The sequence below is a fragment of the Elephas maximus genome, chromosome 12 (genome assembly GCF_024166365.1).
Source record: "Elephas maximus indicus isolate mEleMax1 chromosome 12, mEleMax1 primary haplotype, whole genome shotgun sequence".
In the NCBI taxonomy this organism is placed as follows: Eukaryota; Metazoa; Chordata; class Mammalia; order Proboscidea; family Elephantidae; genus Elephas; species Elephas maximus.
Genome location: NC_064830.1, coordinates 9,935,751 through 9,959,524, shown reverse-complemented (window position 1 = coordinate 9,959,524; position 23,774 = coordinate 9,935,751). Strand labels below are relative to the sequence as shown.

Below are 23,774 nucleotides of genomic sequence, written 5' to 3'. Positions count from 1 at the left end.
ATTGACACAGTGGCTGCAACAATGAGCTCAAGCATAACAACGATTGTGAGGATGGCTCAGGACCGGGCAGCGTTTCTTTCTGTTGTGCACAGGGTCGCTATGAGTCGGAAGCGACTCGACGGCACCGAACAACGACAACAACAATATATAGTATTTCACGGTATTAACCTACTTAACCCTTATATTACATTGCCAGATACATTAGCGGAAATACAGTACTGTATGTGTACAGTATTTTGGCTATTTAGTCAATGCAAGCACACGACACTATCCCATAAAGTTTGCTAAGTACAGGCAGTCCCCGAGTTATGGATGTTTGACTTACGTACAACCCATAGTTTCGAACCACCCCCCGTAAAGCCTATTAAGTTAAAAGTTTGAGGTATGTAGCACTGTTCGTAATAACAAATGGGTGCTGCTTCTCGACATGTATCAAAACATTATTATTATTACTATGTTATCATGTTAAAGATATGTACCTGGAAGAGTTTCTTTAATGTTTTTTATGCATAGAAACGTATACTATGTACTAAGACAAACATTTGACTAACTGATGTTAGATAACTGTATCTGTTTATGTACAAATTGGACTTAAAGACAGATTTAGGAACGGAGCTTGTTCGTAATTCGAGAACTGCCTGTACATAATATAGTGTTTGCACACCTGTATGTAATATGGTGTTCACACAACGTCCAAATCACGTAATATCCTATTTCACGGAATGCATCATGAACATTAAGTCACGCGTGACTATACTTAAATACCACCAGTTCTCAGGAACATCAGTTTATTAGTCCACGTGGCCCTAGCATGTCTCAGGCTGACCCTGCCCTGGAGGCAGCTCCCAGCACGGACAAGGACCACTACATGGATTTCAAAATCAAAGGACAGGGACCACATTTCCCCCATGTGAATTTTATCTCACTGACTTTTTAAAAGAAAAGTTAAATGACAGAACGAATTACAATAAGCATGGTGCGACGGTGCAGTGGAATGCTTATCTTCATATATCATTCTGATTGCTTCTTTCTCTTTGACATCTCTTTGGAAAGAAGTTCTTTCTTGACTGGATTTCAAAGTTTACAGTAACTGTTTTTCAACTCCTTGTAAGCTGGTGAATGTATGGGTTATAAAACGAGAGAGGAATTTAGCCTCAGGCAAAGGGGTGAGAGAAAGGACAGCTTCTAACTGTCTCAGAGAAGCCCACCCTTGGTTCCCTCGGAGATTCAGAAGGAAGTTGCTCAGTTCAACCAAGTGCAGTGAGGAGGCAAAGTTAATACACTGTAAGAGCCCCCCTGTGCTCTCAAAGGAGCCTGTACCTGCAGCGTGGGCCTCTCTTCTTCACCAGCAGGGATGGGGAAGGTTACTTTTAGATGCCTTTTTCGTCTGTGCCTTGTGGGTAAGTTAGTTGCCTAGTACTTGGTTTCCAATGAGGATCTTTTGACTGATGATCTCTGCTCAAGAAATTTAGACATCACTTCTCATGGAAGACATCCCTGTGGTGAGGGGGCCCACACCACTGTGTCTTTTCCTTCCTGGCACTTAACACACTATGGAGTAATTGCTCTCTCTCTCACGCGCACACACACACTTCATTTTTCTGACTTTTCTACTGTCTCCCTCACTAGACTATGACCTATGTGAGGGCAGGTTGCAGGTCTGGCTTATTGACACCTATATTCCCAGCATCCAGCAAAGCCCTGGATCCTGGAAGGCACATAATAAAGACTCTTTGAGTGAATGAGTAAAAAAAATTAAAAGATCTGTCCGACCTGCTGCCTATCACCTCAGCGAGGGCGGGGGTGTGAATAGACAAGGCTTGCAAGTGGACACTGGGGCCAGGCTTTAGAGAAATGGGACTTCAGAGGAGCACTTCTCTACATGAGGTCACAGGTCTTTGGTTATACTTATGTATTTTCCCAATATAATCAATCAATGATTTAGTAACCACTCCAGTCATGGCTAATAGTGCTTTGCAGTTTACAAACTGCTTGTACACACATTAGGTCAACTGAACTTCACAACAACCTGGTGAATCTGGAACAAGTATGAGTACTTATCTCCATTTTAAAGGAGAGTAAAGGCAAGCTCAGAGAGCTGTATTTAATGTTCAAGGTCACGCAGTATTGAGCGGTAGAACTCAAGCCAACGTCTTGTTACTGTTTTTTAGTTTTGTTTTTGCTTTATTTCCTCATTCCTCATGGCTAATCAGCAACATAGTTTACCAGATCAATGAATACCTGAATTTGGGAAAAGGTCTGTGACTGTAGAGTGAAGATTTTTTAAAAGCCAACAATGTAGAAATAATGTTCTTTGCAATATTTCTTTTCCAGGAAAGCAGACCCACCAGTCACATTACAGTTTTGATGGTAAGACTACCCACCGTTCCATTTTCCATTTGCTTCGTGTCGGTGACTGCGGATATGAGCGCTGGAGCTCTGTCCTGTGTGCACGGTGTGTGCACAGCTGATTTCCAACACACTCCACACAGGGTCACAGGAGCAAAAAACAGACCCCAGCAGCTGGTCTGTGGGAGATGTTCTTTTTTTAGCCTTTTTTTTTTTTTTTTTTGCTTTGGGTGGCTTTGGAGAAACCTTGCAGCTAACCCCTAGTTAGTATGGGCTTTATCTCTCAGCCAGTTTGTGTCTTCTAGATCTATAGTTTCAGGCACACACTAATGATGGTGGGTACCTCATCTCTGAGCTGGCAAATGTCCCTTCCTGAAGCTGGCAGCCAGCAGCCATGGTGACAGATGGTGCTTCCAAGAGAGACCTCAGGAGAATAAAGAATGGACCTGGAAACAGCTATGTCTGCTGAGCCGCAAAGTCCAGGGGACATGTCACCATCATTGCAACACTTGCTTGGATTAAAATGGTTAGATTCATGTGGAAAAACAAAATACTTTCTACAGCCAAGACCTGAAAGGAGAGTAAGGCTAGTCCCCCGTTTAGCCAAACAGCATCATGAGTCCACGGAAAGAGAAAGAAGGGAATAATGGATCTTATCTTTTTTTTTTTTTGGTACCAGAATGCTTTATTTCTTCTCTCTCTCTCTCTTTTTTAAATTGTATTTTAGATGAAGGTTTATAGAACAAACTAGCTTCTCATTAAAAAGTTAATACACATATTTTTTTATGTCATTTGTTAACAACATGTCAACACGACATGTCAACACTCTTCCTTCTCAACCTTCGGTTCCCTGTTACCAGCTTTCCTGTCCCCTCTTGCCTTCTAGTTCTTGCCCCTGGGCTGCTGTGCCCCTTTAGTCTCATTTTGTTTTATGGGCATGTCTAATAAATAGGTAATTAAATCTCAAGGAAATTTAGATTGAAAAATGTTGGCCTAAGAAATTTTGATTTGTAGAAATAGTGGCACAAAAGAAAACTTACAATGATAGACGCTATAATGAGAAAAATTGATATTAATCAAAGAGCTAATCTACGAATCAAATTGTTGGTACAAAAGGTACACAGAAAACAATTTATCTTGGTGGAAATTATTTTAATGAAGTAAAAAATGTAAAAAAATTGTGTTTTACAGTAGAGAAAGTTGATCAAGAGGTTGGTTTAATGGAGTTAACTCTGGATATAGTTTTTCAGTGAAGACACATGAATTTTGATATATTTGTGATTGAAATGCTTATATTAATAATCATGGCCCCAAAATATACAGTCTTAGAATCAAAATAGCAGGGTAGGTAGACATGGGGGTGGGGAGAGGAAGGAATCAGAACACCTTTATTTCACTGGGAATGGAGATTAATGTTTACTAGCACCTAGGGGCAAAGTGGTTAAGAGCTCAGCTGCTAACCAAAAGGTTGGCAGTTCGAATCCACCAGGCGCTTCTTGGCAACCCTATGGGGCAGTTCTATCCTGACCTATGGGGTCGCTATGAGTTGGAATCAACTCGACGGCAATGGGTAACACATAGTATGTGTCAGATACTAAGACAGGTTCTTTCTCTCTTTCTGTCATCAGTCCTTACCTCACAACTCCCTAAGAAAATAATATCAGATTTCTAAAGCTGAAAAGAATGAGATACAAAGAGATGCGAAGCCTGGATTTGCAATTAGTCTGTTGGCTAAAGTGACTGGTAATAGCATAGAGCATATTACAGTGTGTGCTAAGGAACTATTTCTTGAATGACTTTCTCTTACTTAAGCAATTTAGATTACATATCTGAGGATGAAGTGGTTTTTTCCTTAGGGTGCTGCTCCCTTTGAGAATCCACTGCTGCAGTGATTTCAGGCAGGGTTTGTGAGAGCAACTTTCTCCCCGTTTTCTACTAAAGAGGAGCCGGTTAAGTACTCGGCCATTAAACAAAAGGTTGGTAGTTCAAACCTACTCCGACTCCACAGGCTTGGTAATCCGCTCCTGTAAAGATTACAGCTTAGAAAAGCCTATGGAGCAGTTTTACTGTCACGTGGGGTCATTCTGGGTCACAAATCGACGGGACGGTTCTTAACAACAACAATATTATGGAACTACTTGTGTCTTCCCAGCTCACTGTTTCCACTTCCTGAAAGGGTTTAGCAAGTTAACATCTGCCTTTCATGTCATTCAGGTGAGTAACATTTTGCAAAATAAATCAGTGCTTGGTAGCATATTTTTAGGGCTCTAGAGCCTAAAACCAAGTGTAGCAGTATACCTCTCTCCCAAATTTCCTTTGAAAGGTATTCATTTAATCTATGGCTGTCAATCTTAAGGAAAACAGCTATTATTCTTGTGGGTGTAAGCTAGAGGTACTAACATTTTTCATAATGATAAGGTAATAGATGTTTATAGAGATGTTTGCAAATGCAAAATTACATGTGAACACTAAATTATAGTAATATCAGTTTTCAGAACATGCACATTTAGTAGATATGATTACAGAACTCAACTAATTTGAGTTTGTTTACCTAAGGCCTATTTACTTTTAATGGTTGGTCTGTTTCATGGCTAGCTAAAGTTTTTAACTATCGTAATGTCTAAGCTTTTAAGGGCAAGTGATTCTTACAACACGTGGAATATTTTTCTGCCACGAGCCACCATCTAAAACTAGACACACCGTCTAAATGTTATGTTAAGTAAGTTAGAATGAAGCTTTATGAGAATATGTCTAACACACTTCTTATCCCAAGAACAAGCAGCACAGCCTTGCAGAGAAGGTGAGTGTTAGATAAATAGTCAATGATTACTCAAAATAACTTGCCTTCCACTCAGGAGACTTGGGCTCGATTCCCATCCAATGCATCTTATACACAGTTACCACCCGTGTGTCAGTGGAAGCTTGTGTGTTTCTATGATGCTGGGCACGTTTCAGTGGAGTTTCCAAAGTAAGAACTAGGAAGAAAAGCCTGGTGGTCTACTTCTAAAAACTGGCCGGTGAAAACCCTAGGGATCACAAAGGTCCAGCCTGCAATGATCATGGGGATGGCAGAGCATTTCATTCCATTACGCGTGGGTGGCCGTGAGCTGGGAGCTCACTCGGCAGCAGCAAACAACAGTAACTAGACCACCTAATTATGTTTGAGTTGCAAAGTCAGCTTTAAAGAGAGGTAGTATGGCATGGCAGCCAAAGATACGGCCTTCAGTATCAAACAGATCTTGAGATTAAAAAATTACTCTGCTACTTTTCAGCCTTGTAACAAAATCTTGCTTACCCTTAGTATGATACACTGAAAATGGAGATAATACTACCTACCTCATATAATTGGTAGGAAGATTAAGTGAGACACACACACACAAATCCCAGTGCCATCGAGTGGATTCTGAATCATAGTGACCCTGTAGGACAGGGTAGAATTGCCCCATGGGGTTCCAGGGCTGGAATCTTTATGGAAACAGACTGCCGCATCTTTCTCCTGAGGAGCCACTGGTGGGTTTGAACCACTGACCTTTTGGTTAACAGCCGAGCACTTCATCACTGCATCACCAGGGCTTCTTTAAATGAGATAGTGACTAAAAATTACTTGGCATAGAATCCGGCACATAATTTCTAGCTATTATTACTAACTCTCTCAAAAATCAAACCCGTTGCCGTTAAGTCAATTCCGACTCATAGCAACTCTATAGGACAGAGCAGAACTGCCCCATAGGGTTCCCAAGGAGTGGCTGGTGGATTTGAACTGCTGACTTTTTGGTTAGCAGCCGAGTTCTTAGCTACTGAGCCACCAGAGCTCTAAGTTGAATGAATTTCTCAGTTATTATCTGAATTGTGACATATTATTTCTGGTAATAGTTATGAGTCAACTAAAACGTGTAGCATTTAAATATCATATACTAGGTCATAAACTCAAGTTTCTAATAAGTCTGGATCAAAAAACAGAGAGGACCCTACAGTATAAAGGAAAACGGGTCACTGGCTTTATTATTACATCATAGCACGTGGAGAAATACGATAAAGAGCCGATCATAGAGAAAGAAACTTTACCTTCCAACTGCTCATGAAGGAAAAAAAAAAAAAAAAAAGCTCATTATGGCAATTATTGACCAGTCCCTTTAGAACACAGTGATTACTGGTGAGGTTTCATGGCTAAGATTCAGAGTTTTGATTATGTGAAAACCTGTTCCTATAAGATGTGCTGTGTAAGTACACGTAAAGGAGCTCCTTGTAAGGTCAAGCGGGGGACATTTCTTACTGTGTGGAGAACTCACTAGAAACTATAAAGATTTTTTAAACGTTGAGTTTATTTTATTATTAAGAAGATGAGAAGCAGGCTAGAAAAACAATCAGAGAACCACACAAGGAGCATCATAGAATAAAGAGAAGTGAAGGCTAGAGCAGAAGCTGAGCACTACAGGTTGAAAATGTGTCTTAAAGGAAGCTTGATAGTTGTCTTGGAAAAGAAAAGGGCAACACTATTTCATGTCGAGTCCAACACTGAGGAAAGGCTGGAGGGAGAGATGAACGTGGCATACATATTTTGGAGGTGTCGATGGGGGATCAGACTTAGAAAGCAACACATTCTTATCTTTTATGCTGTTGTTTTTCTAAACACTTTCTATTTAAAATAAACAATTGTGTATTAAAAATTAAGCAAAGTTCAAAGAGCTTACTTCTTAACAGTTGCAAGGTAAGAAGAAAAAGCAAGAGTGTCAAAGCTACGTTTACCCCACCAGGGCTGGGGAGACTCAGCCTGATCAACACCGATCACTCCAGAGAAAACTCCTCCTGAAGACACCCCAGCAGGGAAGGCCATCATCGTCAGAAACTCTCAGATTTTGTGTCTGAATCTTTCAACGGTAGCACCATTTTTAACATTAAAGTTCAACTTTTAATTTCCGGGTAGTTTGCCCTTGGGGTAGAGGATACTACTGAAGAAGAAAACTTTTTATCCACAGGCGACTTTTCTTTTTCTTCCCTCTGGGGAATCTCTGTAGGACATTTTTCCTCCCAACAAGAGAGTATTTCAATAAGAGCATTTAAAGTTACCAAAGTATTTGACATCGCTGAATCTCCATCTCAGGTCTCTGATAACAACCTAAGGTGTATTAACGGTCATTGCACTTTCATTATTTAAAGCATAATGCAAGAACCTGAAAGTCTAATAAATTGTACAAAACAGCTCTGGAGAAAAACGAGTTGGTGATACCTATAATCTATACTGGCTTCAGAGAAATAAAGAACCTCCAATAATGGCCTTGCCCAAAGGAGAGAAAATCGCCTTCTATGAAAGATAACAATTGAAGAATGTGGGACTTACCACCTGCAAATCACCAGCCAGGTCAAAGCTGCCAAGCCACCAATCAGCACGCCGCCTAATGTGATGGAGACGAAAGAGGCTTTGGGGAGTCTTCCAGAGTCTAGAGAACAGAAAAGAGGCCTCGTTAGAGGGGTACCTGTCAGGGTCCGTGGGCAGCTGGCTGTTGTCAGTCCTGCCAGATTTTGAAGCCTGGACCCTTATCATGAGCTTCACTGCCATCCATATGTGACAGTGCAAAGCATGGAGAATTGCTATCTAATGGGGAAAGGGCCATTTAAACAAATGCATTTAGATCTAAATGTAAGGTGTGTAGGGAGTGCATGCAGCAAACAGCGAGAGTAATTGTAATCTTGAAAGATATTAGCCCTTTCCAGATGACAAGCCTCACTTAGGGTGAGCTTGATCTTCTTAGCCTTACAGGCCTCCCCTCCAGCCTACGCACACTCCACCCACTGTGTGGAAGACCAGGAAAAATCTCTTTCTGCCCAAACCGGTGGGAAAACTTACTTCCTTTAAGCGAGTGCATTGCAGATATCTTAGGACCATTGAAGGGAATTAGATGGGCGGCAGAGAAGTGGAAACAAAGCAGGTTCATGGCAAAATGGTTAAAGAATGTACTATAATGCTATGAAATTGTCCCTTTGGTTGCATTTTGCTTTCCACAGGAGCCACCTGAAGTTAAACGTTCATCAAGAGAAGGCATAGTCGGAATCCTTGCAGTCTTTGGAGAGACCCATGGGAGAAGCCTTCAAGATAACACGGTACCAGCCTTCTGAGTCCAGACAAAACTGTTACTGGCTCATTAAAAAAAGAAATTAAAGCAGTGTTGATGGAAAAATCAGACTGAAGAGGGCTGAGTGGTTGGATGGGTGTGAGGCAGAGGAAAGAGGAATCCAGAGCCCAGGGATTTGTACGTTCTCAGTGATCCCAGAAATAAAGGTCTCATGAATTTCTCATCATTTCTACTGTTCCCTTGAAGTTCTACATTTCTATGATTCATATGAACAGATGGCAATCTGGGGCTAATGTGGCTTGGAATTCAAAGTCTCTGGGGTCACAATTCTGCAATGAACTTTCCTATTTAGAAGCCAAGTACCCATGCATTTAAAAATAAAAATAGTGCTCATTCAACGCCAATTGTAATCATTAAAGGTCAAGTTGACATACAGGATATAATAAAAGCATTTTCAAATAAAAAATTTTAATACCATCAACCTTTATAAAAGAACCTGAACCTTGAGGACACCCAGTAGTAGAATCATCACATGCAGTCTGAAGAAAATGCCATGCTGGCTAAAGGAGAAGTAAAGACGCAAAGGCAGAAATAGTGGTGGAGATGAAAGTGGGATGTGTGTGGTCTGGCATCTGAGATTATTTTGGCTATTTCTCATAATAAAATAATAAAAAAAGATAATTGATGTACTTCTACAAATATACCTAAAGCAATTTCTCATCATTTATAGAGCTAGCTTCTACTATATGCAGGCCCATGAACTATGAGCTAGCTCCTACTATGTGCAGGGACATAGCTGCCCTGATTCTTGGTGGCAGAGACACAGAGGGGAAGCCAGGAGCAGGCACTCGGGACATGCCCAAGTGGACTGATGTGTCCCGTTTAGCTAGTTACAGCTCTTCTCTTGCTTAGTAGCTCACCCCTTGCTTGGAATGACCAACTCCCTCCACTCTGCCTCTCCCCATGTTCCTGAGATCTACCCTAAGCATGACTGACTGTTCCCACCTCTGAACTTAACAACTATTACCATTCAATCCACACTCAGCACTCTCCTGGCTATCCTTGTGCTCCTATCATCATTTCTTCTATTGCTTTTTATGGCCCTACAATTTCTCTATGCTTTCTTTGAAATGTAGTGCTCTTGAGAGTTCCATTCCCAGACCATTCCTTGCTTCACCACATACTTATTGTCTGTGCGTGATCTAGCCAACTCTTAGAACTTTAACTACCACCTATATGTTGGTGACATTCAAATATTTGTATCTTACCAAACTCCTCACTCAGGCTTCAGATTCCCATGTCCAGCTGTCTGCTGGCTGGATCCACCTTAATTTTTAGCAACTTAAACTCAAAATACTCAAATGGAACTCATCAACTCCCAACCCAACCTGGCTCCTTTTCTTACATGCTTTCTCATTTGCGGAACCACATTGCACTTGGGATCAATCTAGAAAATTCGAAATTTCTCTGGCCCAACCTACGCTCTCATTTATGTCCAGATTCAGTTGTCACTGCTTCGCCTTCACCTTCTAAGCTCTAGTCACATTGAACTTCCATTTCTACTCTTTAACATGGCAAACTCTCTTTTGCACATGAAATTCCATCTTTCCACCACTACCTCTGCTCTTCCTTTGCCAAAATAACTTCTACCCATCCTTCTAGATGCAGCTCGAAAGTCACTTGCAGTGGGAAGACTTCCTGGTCATTTGTATGTGTTTAGGGAACCACTATATTGTCTGACATAGTGCTAGAAGTTGAGCCCCCTAGGATGGAAGGCCTTCAAAAGACACAGTGGCCACAACAATAGACGTGAGTGTACCAGTGATGGTGAAGACGGTGCAGGACCAGGCAATGCCTTCTTCTGTTGTACGTGGTGTTGCCAGGAGTTGGGGCCAACTCAACAGGAACTAACAAAACAACATGGTACCACCATACTATTTATCATACTGGGATTTATTGTCAAGTTGTCTCATTATCTAACTAAACTATAAACCCTGTAAAGGCAGAGACCCTGTCTGAATTGTTTGTTGTTACATTCCAGAGCCTACCACAGTTCTTGGATCCTCAGTAAGTATTGGTTGAATAAACAGATGAATGAATAAAACCTAATTTTATATCACAAATATTCCTCTAAAGCTCTTCTATCTTTTCACTGTTTATGTCCTCATAATTTTTCTTCGTGGGCTACTCTAACAGTTATCTAACTGGTTCTCCAACCTCCAGAGTTTTCCTTCATTTTAACTTCCTTACGGCCACTGGATAATCTACAGCACAAATGTGACCACATCATTCCCTTGCTTAACAGCTGTAGAGGAAAATAGCTCTCTGTTGATGTCCACTGTGCACTCATCTTGTTTCCGGAAAGAAGCTGGGTCTATGTTTTGGGATTGACCTATTCCCCCTTCTCGGTTCTGATGGTAATGGAGGAGGTGGCTCCATTCATGTATTTATGGGTGACTGAGTGAATCAGGGCATCATGCGCCCCTGGTGATAGCGGTTGGCTTGGGGTGGACACACGACCCCAGTCAGGCCAGTCAGAGCAGCACAATACATGAAACTTAATTCTAGAATTAATTCTAGAATTTGTATCTGATCTCTTAGGGAGCTGGACCCACCAGATTTATTCTGAGAGAACATGAGCCTGAGGTTTTTTAGGTCCACCTATAGATCCTGAAAAATTAGCAAAGTGAAATGGTCAATAGGCAGCGTTTTGAAATAAAGCAAGAAACCAAGTCCTGGCGGCAGAGTTGAGCCTCTGGGATAAGCCAACCTGAAATTTGCAAAAGACAGACCCGCACAACAGAGTGTCAGCAATTGCACACTTAACTAAATATGTGAATAGGGATGAGACAGAGGAAAGAGAGAAAATATTTAGCAGGCAGAAACTTTTTATTTATTCTTTGCTTCAATTTTTCCTTTCTTGACATTTTCAGTTACCCGATCTAATGCATTCATTTGGGGTTAAGTTTAATGCCACTTGCAGTTATAAGACTCCTGACTGAGAAAGACCCATTAAAAATCTCTCCATTTCCTAGAGGACAATCCCAAAGCTTCTCAGCCCAGCTCTCCAGAATCTGCCCTGTCCTTCCTCTCCTGCCGTGTCTTTTGAATTACACTTCACTCCTCAGCATTATGAAGCCCCCTGTAGCTGTCCATTCACCAACAGCTCTAACTTCCATGCCTTTTCTCATATCTTCTCCAGTGACAGCAATGCCCTTTCCTTCATTGTCACCAACTTAATTCCTATACAGTCTTTTGTTTCAGCTGGTGTGTTTTCTCACAGAAAGTCTCTGACGACCCACCTATCATCTGGCTAGACAGATTGCTCTCCTCTGTGCTCAAAATGTATTTTGTGAACACTCATTAAATTATATCTGTGTATCTGAACTAGACATGTGTTCCTTGGAGAAGAGAGTCCTTGGCTGATCCATCTGTTTTCCCCAGAGCCCAGCACAGGGCCAAGTATACAGCAGGTTGGTGATGGAGCTCTGGTAGTGCAGTGGTTAAGAGCTAACCACAAGGTTGGCAGTTTGAATCCACCAGCTGCTCCTTGGAAATCCTATGGGGCAGTTCTACTCTGTCCTATAGGGTGCTTAAACACACACACACACACACAACCAGTTGCCATTGAGTCTATTCTGATCCCTTCTTCCTCTAAGATGGCCTTAAGTATTGAGTTTTACTCCTTATATAAGTATATAAAAACCAGTTGCATTTGAGTTGATTTAGACTCATGGAGAGTCCATGTGTATCAGAATAGAACTACATCCTATAGCTTTTTCAATGGCTATGATCTTTCAGAAGTATATTATGAGGTTTTTTTTCTGGGTGGATTTGAATTACCAATGTTTAGGTTAGTAGCCTAACCATTTTCATCACTCAAGGACTCAGGTATGTGGTACCCATTGCCGCTGAGTCGATTCCAACTCATGGTGACCCTATAGGACAGAGTAGAACTTCCCCAAAGGGTTTCCAAGGAGCGTCTGGTGGATTAGAACTACCGATTTTTTGGTTAGCAGCCATAGCTCTTAACCACTATGCCACCAGGGTGGATGCTAAATAAAAGAATGAGTGCCTTGTGACAACCCTTGTAATATTTTGTTTTTGTTGTCATATTTTCCTTATACTATTTACATTTCTGGTTTGGCCTCTTATCATACATTTAAACTGCCAGGGCTCATATTTCTTTCAATGGTCAGTACTTGAATCATAACTAGTGTTTAACAAAGATGAGGACTCTTTATAAACCATCCTTTCTACTATTCTCCTCTTTAATCAACAGCAAAGACAGGCTGACCCAATATTCCAGTCAAATGTAACACGAACTTGAAAGGGGAGGGGGCAGATAGATAAAAGAAAGAGCATCTTAGTGGGCATATAGTTTCAATTTTTTACTTTGCTTTATGCTGGCTTGGAAATATTTCTGTTTCCCAGTGACAGGATTATTTCTAATAACTGACACTTAGATAGCATCTGCTATGTTCCAACCACGCTTCTCTTCTAAATACCTTACATATTAACTCATTTCATCCTTCTACAAACCCTGTGTGGCAGACCATATTATTGTCCCTGCCAAGAAATGAGGAGCCCTGGTGGTGCCGTGGTTAAAGCACTCAGATGCTAACCGAAAAGTGTTCGAATCTACCAGCTTTCTCTGCAGGAGAAAGATGTGGCAGTCTGCTTCCATAAAGATTATAGCCTTGGAAAGCCTAGAGGGCAGTTCTACTCTGCCCCATAGGGTGGCTATGAGTTGGAATCAAAGTGATGGCAACGAGCTTGGTTTTGGTTTGGTCTAGAAACGAGGAGACAGCAATGCTGAGGGTTTAAATAAACTGCTTATTGCCACAGAGCTAGTAAATAGCAGGGCGAGACTCAAACCAGCAGATTTGGCTTCCAAGTCCATGGTGGTGCTCTTGACCACCACACCATACCACACCACCTCTGGCCCAGTGAAGAAAGAGAACACAGGTTTTATGAACACACATTAGAGTGTGGATAACATTAATGGAGACTGTAGAAATTTCATGAGCAATTTTGCTTCTCAGACTGAAATTCCTGCAAGGAGCTGACACATTCTAATAATTATGTATCACTCCTCCTACCAGTTTTACATTCCAGTCACTTCCAAATTCCAGCTGTTCATTTTTAAAGGAATGATAAACATGTTATTTTAGGACTAAGTCAAGCTGTACTCTCACTGTGTTTTTCAAATTCATTAGAAGACGTACTGAGAGCCCCTGTGGAGCTTAATAAAAAGTGTAACAACAGCAGTTAGAAGCACCACGGCAAATCCAAAGCAGCAGCCTAAGAATGCCAAATAGGAATCATGCCACTGCACAAATTAAAACCCTTGTTTAATTTTATTTTTCTAATTGGGAAGTAGCTTCATTAAACAGTCCATTCAGCCAATATTTATTGAATGCCTATTAGGTGATGGGCACCATGCCAAGGGCCAGGGAGTTAAAGATGTAGAAGCAAGACATGGTCCCTGCCCTCATGGAGCTTACATTCTCACAGGAAACAGAGACAGTGTATACATAATTTCAGGCAGAAAGAGAATTAGGAAGTGGAAAATACAGGGAGCTTTGTGAGTGTACGTTGAAGAACACGAACCAGGTCTGACCGTGGACAGGGCAGGCCTCTCAGAAGTGATTACATCTGGGGCCAGAAGGAAAAGTTGGCTGGACTGAAGTATTTTAGAGAAAGCATTTTTGAAAAGAAGGAAGGAAGCTGGATATGGGTAGGCTCCAGGGTATGGAGAGTGTAAGCATTTTGAAGAACCAAGATAAGAATTGCTACAGATTAAATTGTGTCCCCTCAAAATATGAATTGGAATCCTAACCCCATGCTTGTGGATGTAATTCCATTTGGGAGTAGGGTTTTCTTGGTTATGTTAATGAGGCCATATCAGTTTAGGGTGTGGGTGTGTCCAGAACCCAATCACTTCTGAGTTGTAGAAGGAGCAGATTAGACATAGAATTGCACACAAATGGGGGAGGGGGTGATAAATGCCACTTGAAGATTGCCAAGATTCAGTCCTCTGAATCGAAAATCAAGAAACACCGAGGCTACAGAAACTGAAGTGACAAAGATCATCCCCCAAAGCCTACAGAGAGAGAGAGCCTTCTAGAGCCGGTATCCTGAATTTGGACTTCTGGCCTTCTTAACAGTGAGAAAATAAATTTCTGTTCTTTAAAGCCACCCACTTGTGGCATTTCTGTTACAGTAACACTAGAAAATTAAGACAAGAATAATATGACTAAAAATAATATGGCTGAACCTCACACCCAACCAGGATAGAGGTTGGGCGTGGAATTGGAGACCATGTCAGATCCTGTCTGCCATAGAAAGAGTTTGGGCTTCATCCTAGGGCAAATGAATTATCATCTCTGAGCCTCAATTTCCTCACCTGTAAAATGTGGATAATAATATTTATCTCCTAAGTTACTGTCAAGATTGAATGAGACAAAGTAGGTAAAGACAAGGTAGGTAGGTGTCATGTACCTGGCGTATTAACCACTTAGAAAGTGATGGCTGACCATTGTATCGTTCCCAATCCTAAGTGTGCAGCATGGGGCTCCTTACATCTTAGAGAATCAGTAAATATTGGTTTAGTTGTTGCTTGGAAGAGTTTACACTTTCAGACTTTAGCCACAAAGTTTTCTTTAACTTAGCAAGGATCATCAGAAATGGAAGGCTGACTAAAGGGTGGCAAAGAGGAAAGATTCTGATACGGAAATACAAGGGCAGCGTACAAAAACTTTGTGTCCTCCACACTTTGTCTAGGGCTGGCCTTGACCTCTGCTTTCAACCAGCCTCCTTTTTCTGTTCACTGTGGAGACATGCCTGAAATTTCATTTTGTCATCCTGAAAGCTGACTGAACACAGCAGTTTTTTTTATCAACAAATTAGGGTGTGCTATGAGCAATGACAGAACTGGTGCATCCAAGAGACAGCTCTCGCTCCTGTCTGCCTGCTGCCTGGTCAGGTTGTGCACAAGGCTATCCTTTACTAAGTTGAGAGTTCCGAGAATGTGCTGGTGGCTGCTGTGTGGGAGATGCACAATCTTTCACCAGGAATGTGTGTGGTCCAAATGAAACAAAGATTAGCCTTATGCAATGGGGATACAGAAATGTAATAATGTTTCAAGATCTTAACTGCATATGAAGTTCATGTAGGGGAAGTGGAACATGTATAGGACTACAGGTTTTGGAGGTAGACAGACTGGAGACTTAGTCCCGACTTTGCCACTTAATTAGTAGGATGGCCTTAGAGAAGTAACGTAATCTGTAAGACTCTCAGCTTCCTCATATGAAAAATGACGATAAAACTACCTGATAAAGGGCTAAAATGAGGATGACAACGTTTGTATATGCCTGGAACACTGTCGTGATCAATAGGTGATCACTATGATCCTCACTATTGTCATATCCTTGACTAGGGGACATTGTTCTGGAGTTGCCATAATGTTCAACAAAGGCTGATAACTTAGGAAGGGAACATACTCAAGAGCGAAAAGAAAGGAGGAGGGGTCACTGTCTACTCAGAACAACCTGCTCAACCTTGGTGATCTGTGGAATGTTGGATCTCCAAGGCAAATATTCTTACATTCAATTTTTTCTTTTTAAAGAAATTTTAGGTAATAAAGTAACACACAATTAGCCTGTTTTTTTTTTTTCCTTAAGGAATTTTTTATAAAACAGCCAAACAAATGATACAGGCCTGTTTCTGAGCTTAGACTACTCCAAGCAAGTCGCTTGTTGCATGCCAAAATAAAAGATTCAAAAAATAAAGTGTCAGATCGAAACCAAAGCTACAATTTTCAAGTATTTCCAAACCAGAAGCAAGTTCTTTTTCCCATCCTGTAACCCCGGATTTAAATAAATTACATTTGAAGTTAACTGGAATAGAGACAAGATAGAGTTGTTCTATGTTTCCCAATAGTGCCTGTTGGGAATTGGAGGAGGGCAATCTTGTTAGCTTTTGGTCTCAAAATCCTTCCACAAAACATGCTGAGAGAGAGAAGAGAACAAAAAACAAAAAAGGGAAACCACTTTCCACAACGTGGCTTAATTCTTCACTAATGAGAATTACTGCCAAGTTGGGCACCCTTCTTTCCCACGAGGTTTATGCTGTATTTGTAGATGCTCTTTAAGAGGAGAACATCAGTGCACACTAGAAGACATCAAGATCAGGGTCAAGTTGGCCAGGCTAAGTGCCGACAGTAGACTGGAAACCGTGGCTAGAAATGAGCTGGAGGATGCAGGGGTCCTGGGCTAAGTGGAAGAGGAAAGGTCTCATGGAGGACAGACTTGAATTGTCCTGAGTCAGCAGGACTTGCTGGGAAGAAATTTTTTTCTGGAACCTTTAAGGTCGAGCATGACTCTGACTCCTTCAATTACCATCCATGTGATGCTGGACAGGTTACTTCACTAGTTTCCTCATATGCACAATCAGACTAGTAATAATGATGTCCCAGGAAGAAACAGCATGTCAAGTGTCTAGTCCTGGACACGGCACAGAGCGAATATGTAATAAATATCTTTGAAGTATGTCAGGGGAAGACAACTTTCAGTGCGGTCGGTGAGATGGAGGCATAATATGCTGACCATGCTATCTCATTTTAATCCGGATTTCTAGACTAACAGCTGTCTTCTCGAGAAAAACATGTTTTTCTCTGTTGGTCAAAACCAGAATGTGAAACCCCATGCCATGAGAGATCTTCACCAAGTAACCATCTGCACCCCTCAAAATACACTTATAGGAAGAGCACTGTCTGGGTGCTGTGGCCAACAAGGTATTTTTGCAAGCTAGACAAAGAAAATACATGTAAGCATCTTGTGACCAAGACCGGAGCATACCGTGTAACTATCTATAATCACTAACTCCAAAAAACACCACTGTCATAAAATTGATTCCAACTCATAGCTACTGTATAGGACAGCCACATTTTCCCCTATAGGGTTTTCAAGACTGCCACATTTTTCTCCCATGGAGTGGCTGGTGGGTTCAAACCACCAACCTTTCGGTTAGCAATCAAGAGCTTTAACCACTGCACTGCCAGGGCTCCTTAATCACTACAACTATTAATAATCAGTAACCAATCAGAGTGTGATTATTACAATGTTCATTGATTTTCCTGTAATTGCCCTCCCTATGGTTTGGTTCCTCTTTTTACCCCGTAAGAATACTTATCTAATGAAACCACCCCAACTATCTGGTCCCATTTTCAATGGGCTATGTAGCTCCCCAATTGCAATTGTTTTAAACCCTTAATAACCCTCTCTGTTTTATCTTGAAGTAGCATTCAAGTTTTTTTTTTTTTTTCCCCACAACAGCAGAAAGGGTAGGACGTAGAGAAGAGAGGACATTACAATCAAGCAGAAAACCATACGCAGAGAAGTAGCATTGGAAATGTATGTTTCAACCCAAGAAACAGGTTTGGCTTTACGGTTTGTAGAAGGAATCCTTGAGATGTGAAATTGGAGAAACTTATGTAGATAATTATTCTCAGAAAAAAAATTAAAAGAAGACATCTGAGGCAAAATTCTGGAAATTAGTTTATATAATTTATACTCTTATATACGGGCTTTTAAAAAAATTATATTTCCAAGACTGATAAATTATGAACCACAGTTTCTTTTACCACAATATGAAAAGAAAAAACAAAATAAAAAACCCCTCAGAACTAACTTACTAAGCACTGATTCATCTGACTTTTATCCCTAGGAAGTTTTCCTGGATGTCACTTTTGTCTCCTTTTTACTTAGCTTGAGAATGATCGAAGACAAAGCTCTCATTGGTAGGGATGTAGCTAAATGAATGATCTTACAGGAAAATGCGCACAATACAATTGTCCTTTCACAACAAGATAGATTTGCCAACAAAGGGAGCATAATTATTACTCTGATTACAAAGCAGTCTAACTCTCCTGTTATTACCCGGAGTCTCACAAAATTAAGCCCATAAGTTTAAATCATAGACACAAATAGCTTGTCAAGGCAGCAGAATGGAGGTGAAAGATGAGGCAAAAACAATTCATTTAGGGAAAGTTCATCATTTATCCCTCTTGGAAGCAACACATGCACTGACTTCTTCTCATAGATTCACCAGGTTACAGGTAACAAATGAAAAGTTGGGGTTTAAAAATGACTCAAATAGGAGGCATTTCAGTTCACAAAATAATTTGTTAGCTTCTGCTGAAAGCATAGGAGTCTTTTTTTTTTTTTTGAGATACATTTTGTATGATACATCATTTTTCAGGGACCAATGTTTCACATCCAGAGAGTCCTTCTACGGATGGGTTCTGAGCAAACTTTTGGGAGCAGAAGGCAGCAATGTAATGCTTTCTAGTTTGATAACAAAAGTAGGAGGTTTTTTTTTTTTTTTTTCTGGGGTGAAAAGACATCATAAAAATACAAAACACATTTCTGGAACCATGGTGACAGCAAAGTTAGACTACCACGGTAGCTTTTGGAATAAACTTTGTTGATTTATAACAACAAATGCAGAGATCTGCCATGAATTTCATTCTGTAAATGTTTGTAGCATTGTCACCTGGCTACTTTGCCACTATGCATTTGAATGGGTTATTTCAGACATTAAAAAAAAAATTACCTGAATGCAAGAGCGGCAGTCTTCTGTAACCAAGAGTGCTCTGGTTTCAAATGAAGAGAGGACACATTTTCAATTACAGAAGAAGTGTGAATAAAACTGGATGCTGATGAAACAGTAGGCTTGAGAGACAGGACAGGGAAAAAAGTTTGTGATAAAGGAAACGGTGGTGAGCAGCCTGGGCCAGGGGTGACACAGACAAGCAGACCATTAAAAGAGAAGTATCGTGAGACAGTTAGAGAAAAAACCAACACCGATTGAAATATAAAGGAGAGATTAATTACCCCTTCCCATGTTTGATAGAGCAGAGGTCAGCAAAATAAGGAAACCCTCAGTGAGATGGATTGACACGATAGCCTCAATAACGGGCTCAAACATATCAAAGATGGTGGACATGGTACAGGACCGGCCAGCATTTATATACATTATATGTAAGGTCACCATGAGTTGGAGCTGACTTGATGGCAACAGACAACATGACACTGGAAAAGTAGCTGGGGTTGAGGGCAGTCTGGTTCCATTGTGCAGCTGTGCTCACTTTTTTTTTTAATTGTGTTTAGGTGAAACATTACAGCTCATATCAGTTTCTCATACAAAAATTCACACACACATTGTTATGTGACCCTAGAAGCCACCCCTGTAACGTGACCACACATTCCTCCTTTCCACTCCAGATTTCCCATGTCTGTGCAACCAACCATGCTCAATATTGAAACACATCCTGGGTGTTTTGAGGAAGGTGTTCACGCTGGTATCTGGGCGCAGGGAGTAGAGGTTAGGAGTTCAGTGACTTGGGTTCTGGTCTTGGATCTCCTTTTACTAGTCATGTGACCTTGTGCAAGGACAATTACATCCTCTGAAATGTTTATTACAAGCCGGCAAGTAAACTTTCCCTACTTTTATCCCAGGGTGCTAATAAGATAATTTATACAAAACTTGCATACACTGGGTTATTGTTCTATGTCTTCCTATTACTCAAATATTCTTTCCAAACTTTGATAATTTTCCTTTCCTACTTCACAGAAGCATTATGTGGGTCAAGACAAATGCCCCAAATGGCAGCACTTGGAAAAACACAAAAGCACTAAGACCATATATTATTTTGAATGTCATGTGTTTACTTTTGCTTTGCTTATAGCAAAAAAAAAAAAAAAAATGTTGAGGAAGTTTACACTAAAAGAACAGGTACCTAAAATCAAAACCCATTAAAGCCAGGAATAAATGTAAAAGCTAATTAACAAATGAGGGTCTCTGAGAAAAGGGAAAATTTATCAGTAATTATAAGTTATATTACATTTATTGTTATCACACTTTTTATTATTTAATTTAAAACACATGTCAGGCAGAAGTAACCTTTATAAGACACTGATAAGCATTGCTGACCAATTATAGCACTTATCACAGAATAAAAGCATCCATATTGTAGGGTCGCTATGAGTCCAAATCAACTCGACGGCACTGGGTTTGGTTTTTGGTTTTTGGTATTACATGGCTATAATGCTTTATCCTTGCCTCCGAAGGAACACAAAACTGTATTTCTACATCCATATCTACAAGTCTCCCTGTATCTTTTTGAATTTGCAAACATTTGCATGACTGGTTGAATATTGCTGTCTCTGGACTCACAACAATCACATAGCCTAGGTTCTTTCTTCTACTTTCATTTTACTTATTTCTATTTTCTGACCACTACATTATGCCTAGCAATCTGCTGGTTGCTGTGTTATACGTCCTGTCCCACCAGTGGTTTATAATCTTTTGTGACAGGGCCAATCACAGCCACGTATAGCAGAAGGACATGGGGTAGGACTGGAAAATGTTGAGTATGGCTTGACTAAGAAATCCCAGAAGTGGAACTGGAATAGTAGAGGGTCTTTACATCCAGTTCCAGGGCCGTGGATGACTTCAGTTCATCTCACCTGGGATTCACTGAGGAAGACCTTGGGGATGAGAGACCAACACAGAGTAAGCCCTCAACAATCACCAAGGCCCCAGAGGGTGTGGTGGGGGGAGATGGCGGTGTGGCTCCTGTCGGTGGGCAAGCCCATGAGGCACTTGTGAAACAAGAGCAGAGCATCTCCAGTTGCTCTAATCCAGGCTGAGTCTAGATGTGGTGACAGGAGACTTCATTTGGCCTGTAAATTTTTTCATTTGAAATGGACAAAATCCTTTTCAAAATGACTGAAATGTTCACATCTTTTAGGCAGAGCATTCCTTTTCTTGCTATCTATTTGGGAAGTGGAACTAATGCAAGATGCCTTGGTGGTACCTAGAATTAAATTAGATGGAAGAGCGAAGGAAAGTGATTAGAATTTTTTTCAGAATGTTCCCCTCTTCTCCAACCTTGAGCTTTCTCTTCTTCGTGTCACTTGTAGCAGATGACCCTGACTGCTACTTTTCTGAAAGTGTTGAAACCACCAGAGAGAAACGACCTCATATTCTGAATAGCAATCATACAAGCCCATCTAACATGCCTACCCATGCTGGCCTCTGTGCCTGTTGCTACAGCAGGGGGCCTGGCCTTCCTGCCCAGAGTGAGTTCCTTCTCCTGGGATTATGCTTTCTCAGGAATATCCATCATGCTTCTCTCTCGCATATATTCAATCTCTCCTATTCAGTTGGAACCATTTGGATAGCTGCTAATTTTACCCTTACTTAAGTCTCTTACTGAACACATACACACTCAAATCATGGTGTTAATCCCACAGTCAGGTTTCACTCATTGTCTGTTTCAATGAATAGCTGCGACATCGATCCAATTACTCAAGGTGGCTTCCTTGACATTGCCCTGTCCCTTATCCCTTATCCAATTCATCACGAATTCCTATGTATTTGTAAGTTGTTTATTAAACTGTCCAATTATTTTTTTCATACTTATCACCAGCCACCTAGTCTCTGATATCATAAGCACTTGCCTGGCTGAATGCAATACCCTTCCCACTTCCCTACTGGTCTCTTATCCACACTGTAGCCACAGTCATCTTTCTGAAACGGAAATGTGATCATGTCACTCTTCCACCCTCCAGAACCAACCTTGAACCTTTTGATGGATTTTTACGGCTATTAATATAAAGGAAAAAAGAAGTCTCTGACCTGTGCTAAAAGGATCTACTTATATTGCAAGTATTAACTTACTTTCCTTACATCATCTGGTAAAATGCTTTCTACTTAGCCACACTGAACTTCTGTCACTTCCTCATAATCATCAGATGCCATTGCCATGTGCCTTTGCACCTGGTATACCCTGTGTCTGAAACACCCATTTATCCTCTTCCACGCTGTTCATCTTTGAGAGCTCAGTTTGGGCCTCACTTCCTCGAGGAAGCTTCCCTTAAACTTCCTAAATAGGTCAATTCTTTTTATTAAAGATACTGTATTACCATGTGTCTCTCCTTTGTGGTACTTGCCGTAGATGTCCAATTTTACATTTGTCTCTGTGATTATGGATTAATGCCTTGCTCCCCTACTACACTCTAAATTCCACATGGGGTCTACTATATCGGTTTTGACTCATTGCTGCAATCCCAGGATTTAGTATAGTGCCTGGTACATGATAGGTACTTGAAAAGTAATTTCTGAATGAATGGACGATGACTGTGGAAATATAGCACAGTGGTTGAGAGTGGAGCTAGATAGCCAAATGACAAATGCCAGATCTGTGACTTGGCAGCTTTGTGGTCATGGGCAAATCATGTAAGCTCTCTGTCTTCCAGTATCCTCTTCTGTAAAATGGAGGTTAAAAATAGTGCTTACCTCATAGTGATCATTAATAGTGGGAATTAAATTAGGTAAATGTTTAGAACAGTGCCTGACACATAATAGGCACTCCATAAGCTGTCTTGAAGACTATGATGACTGAGGTTGATGAATGTCCCTGATCCACAGCACACTGCTGAGCCAGGACTAGGAGAAGATGAGAACTGACACCTTCAGAGGTTATCCAAGAAGAAGTAATGGCCAGCACCAGGGCACAGCATGGGGGCAATGATAGCTTGTAGGATAAGGGAACAGACAGGCATGCAGGTCCATGTGGCTACTACACAAGACCTGTGTCAGTGGGTAGAGTGGAGTGAGTTTGAAGAGGAAAACCCAGGAGAGAGAAAATTCATGAAATTCCTTTTTTCCCCTGTTTTTTATTGTTGTAAAAATATATATACCACAACATTTGCCAAGTCAACATTTTTCAGGTCTACGATTTAGTGACATCAGTTACATTAATCATGTTTTGCAACTAACACCCATGTTGTTGTTAGTTGCCGTTGAGTCAGTTCCAACTCAGGGCAACCCATGTGTGCACAGTGGAACAGCTCTGTGTGGTTTTATGGCTTTGATTTTCCAACAACAGATCATCAGATCTTCTGAGGCATCTCTGGGTAGTTCGAACCACCAATCTTTCAGCTAGTACTTGAGTGCTTAGCCGTTTGCAACACTTGTAGTAATTACAACTATCACCCATTTAAAAAAAAAAAAAAACACCCATAGTCGTTGTCAAATTTCCCACCACCATAAACAGAAACTCACTGCTTTCTAAACAATGATGTCCCCTTTCTCTGTCCTGGCTGCCCCTAGTAAACACTAATGAACTTTTATCTCTACATATTTGCCAATTCTTGTTTTTCATGTACGTGAGATCATATGGTATTTGTTCTTTTGAGATTGACTTGTCTTACTCAACAAAATGTTCTCAAGGTTTAATGAAATCTCCTGAATGTTGAGTATTTCACAACAATTTTGTGTTTA

At 40.8% G+C, this 23,774-nt stretch overlaps 1 protein-coding gene across 13 annotated transcripts in view; it reads right to left on the bottom strand.

Annotated features, from left to right (window-relative positions):
* The window catches only part of TPO (thyroid peroxidase), a 141,433-nt gene that overhangs the window by 29,897 nt on the left and 87,762 nt on the right, over positions 1-23,774 (bottom strand). For 12 of the 13 annotated variants that reach the window (XR_007519509.1, XR_007519508.1, XM_049902584.1 and 9 more), the window contains one exon: positions 7,688-7,787. Coding sequence is in view for 11 of the 13 variants with exons in the window: in XM_049902584.1 (XP_049758541.1) it covers positions 7,688-7,787 (100 nt within the window). In the remaining 2 variants the exon portion in view is untranslated. Of the gene's footprint in view, positions 1-7,683; positions 7,788-23,774 lie in introns of those variants that run through there. The other variant, XM_049902593.1, reaches the window with a different exon arrangement.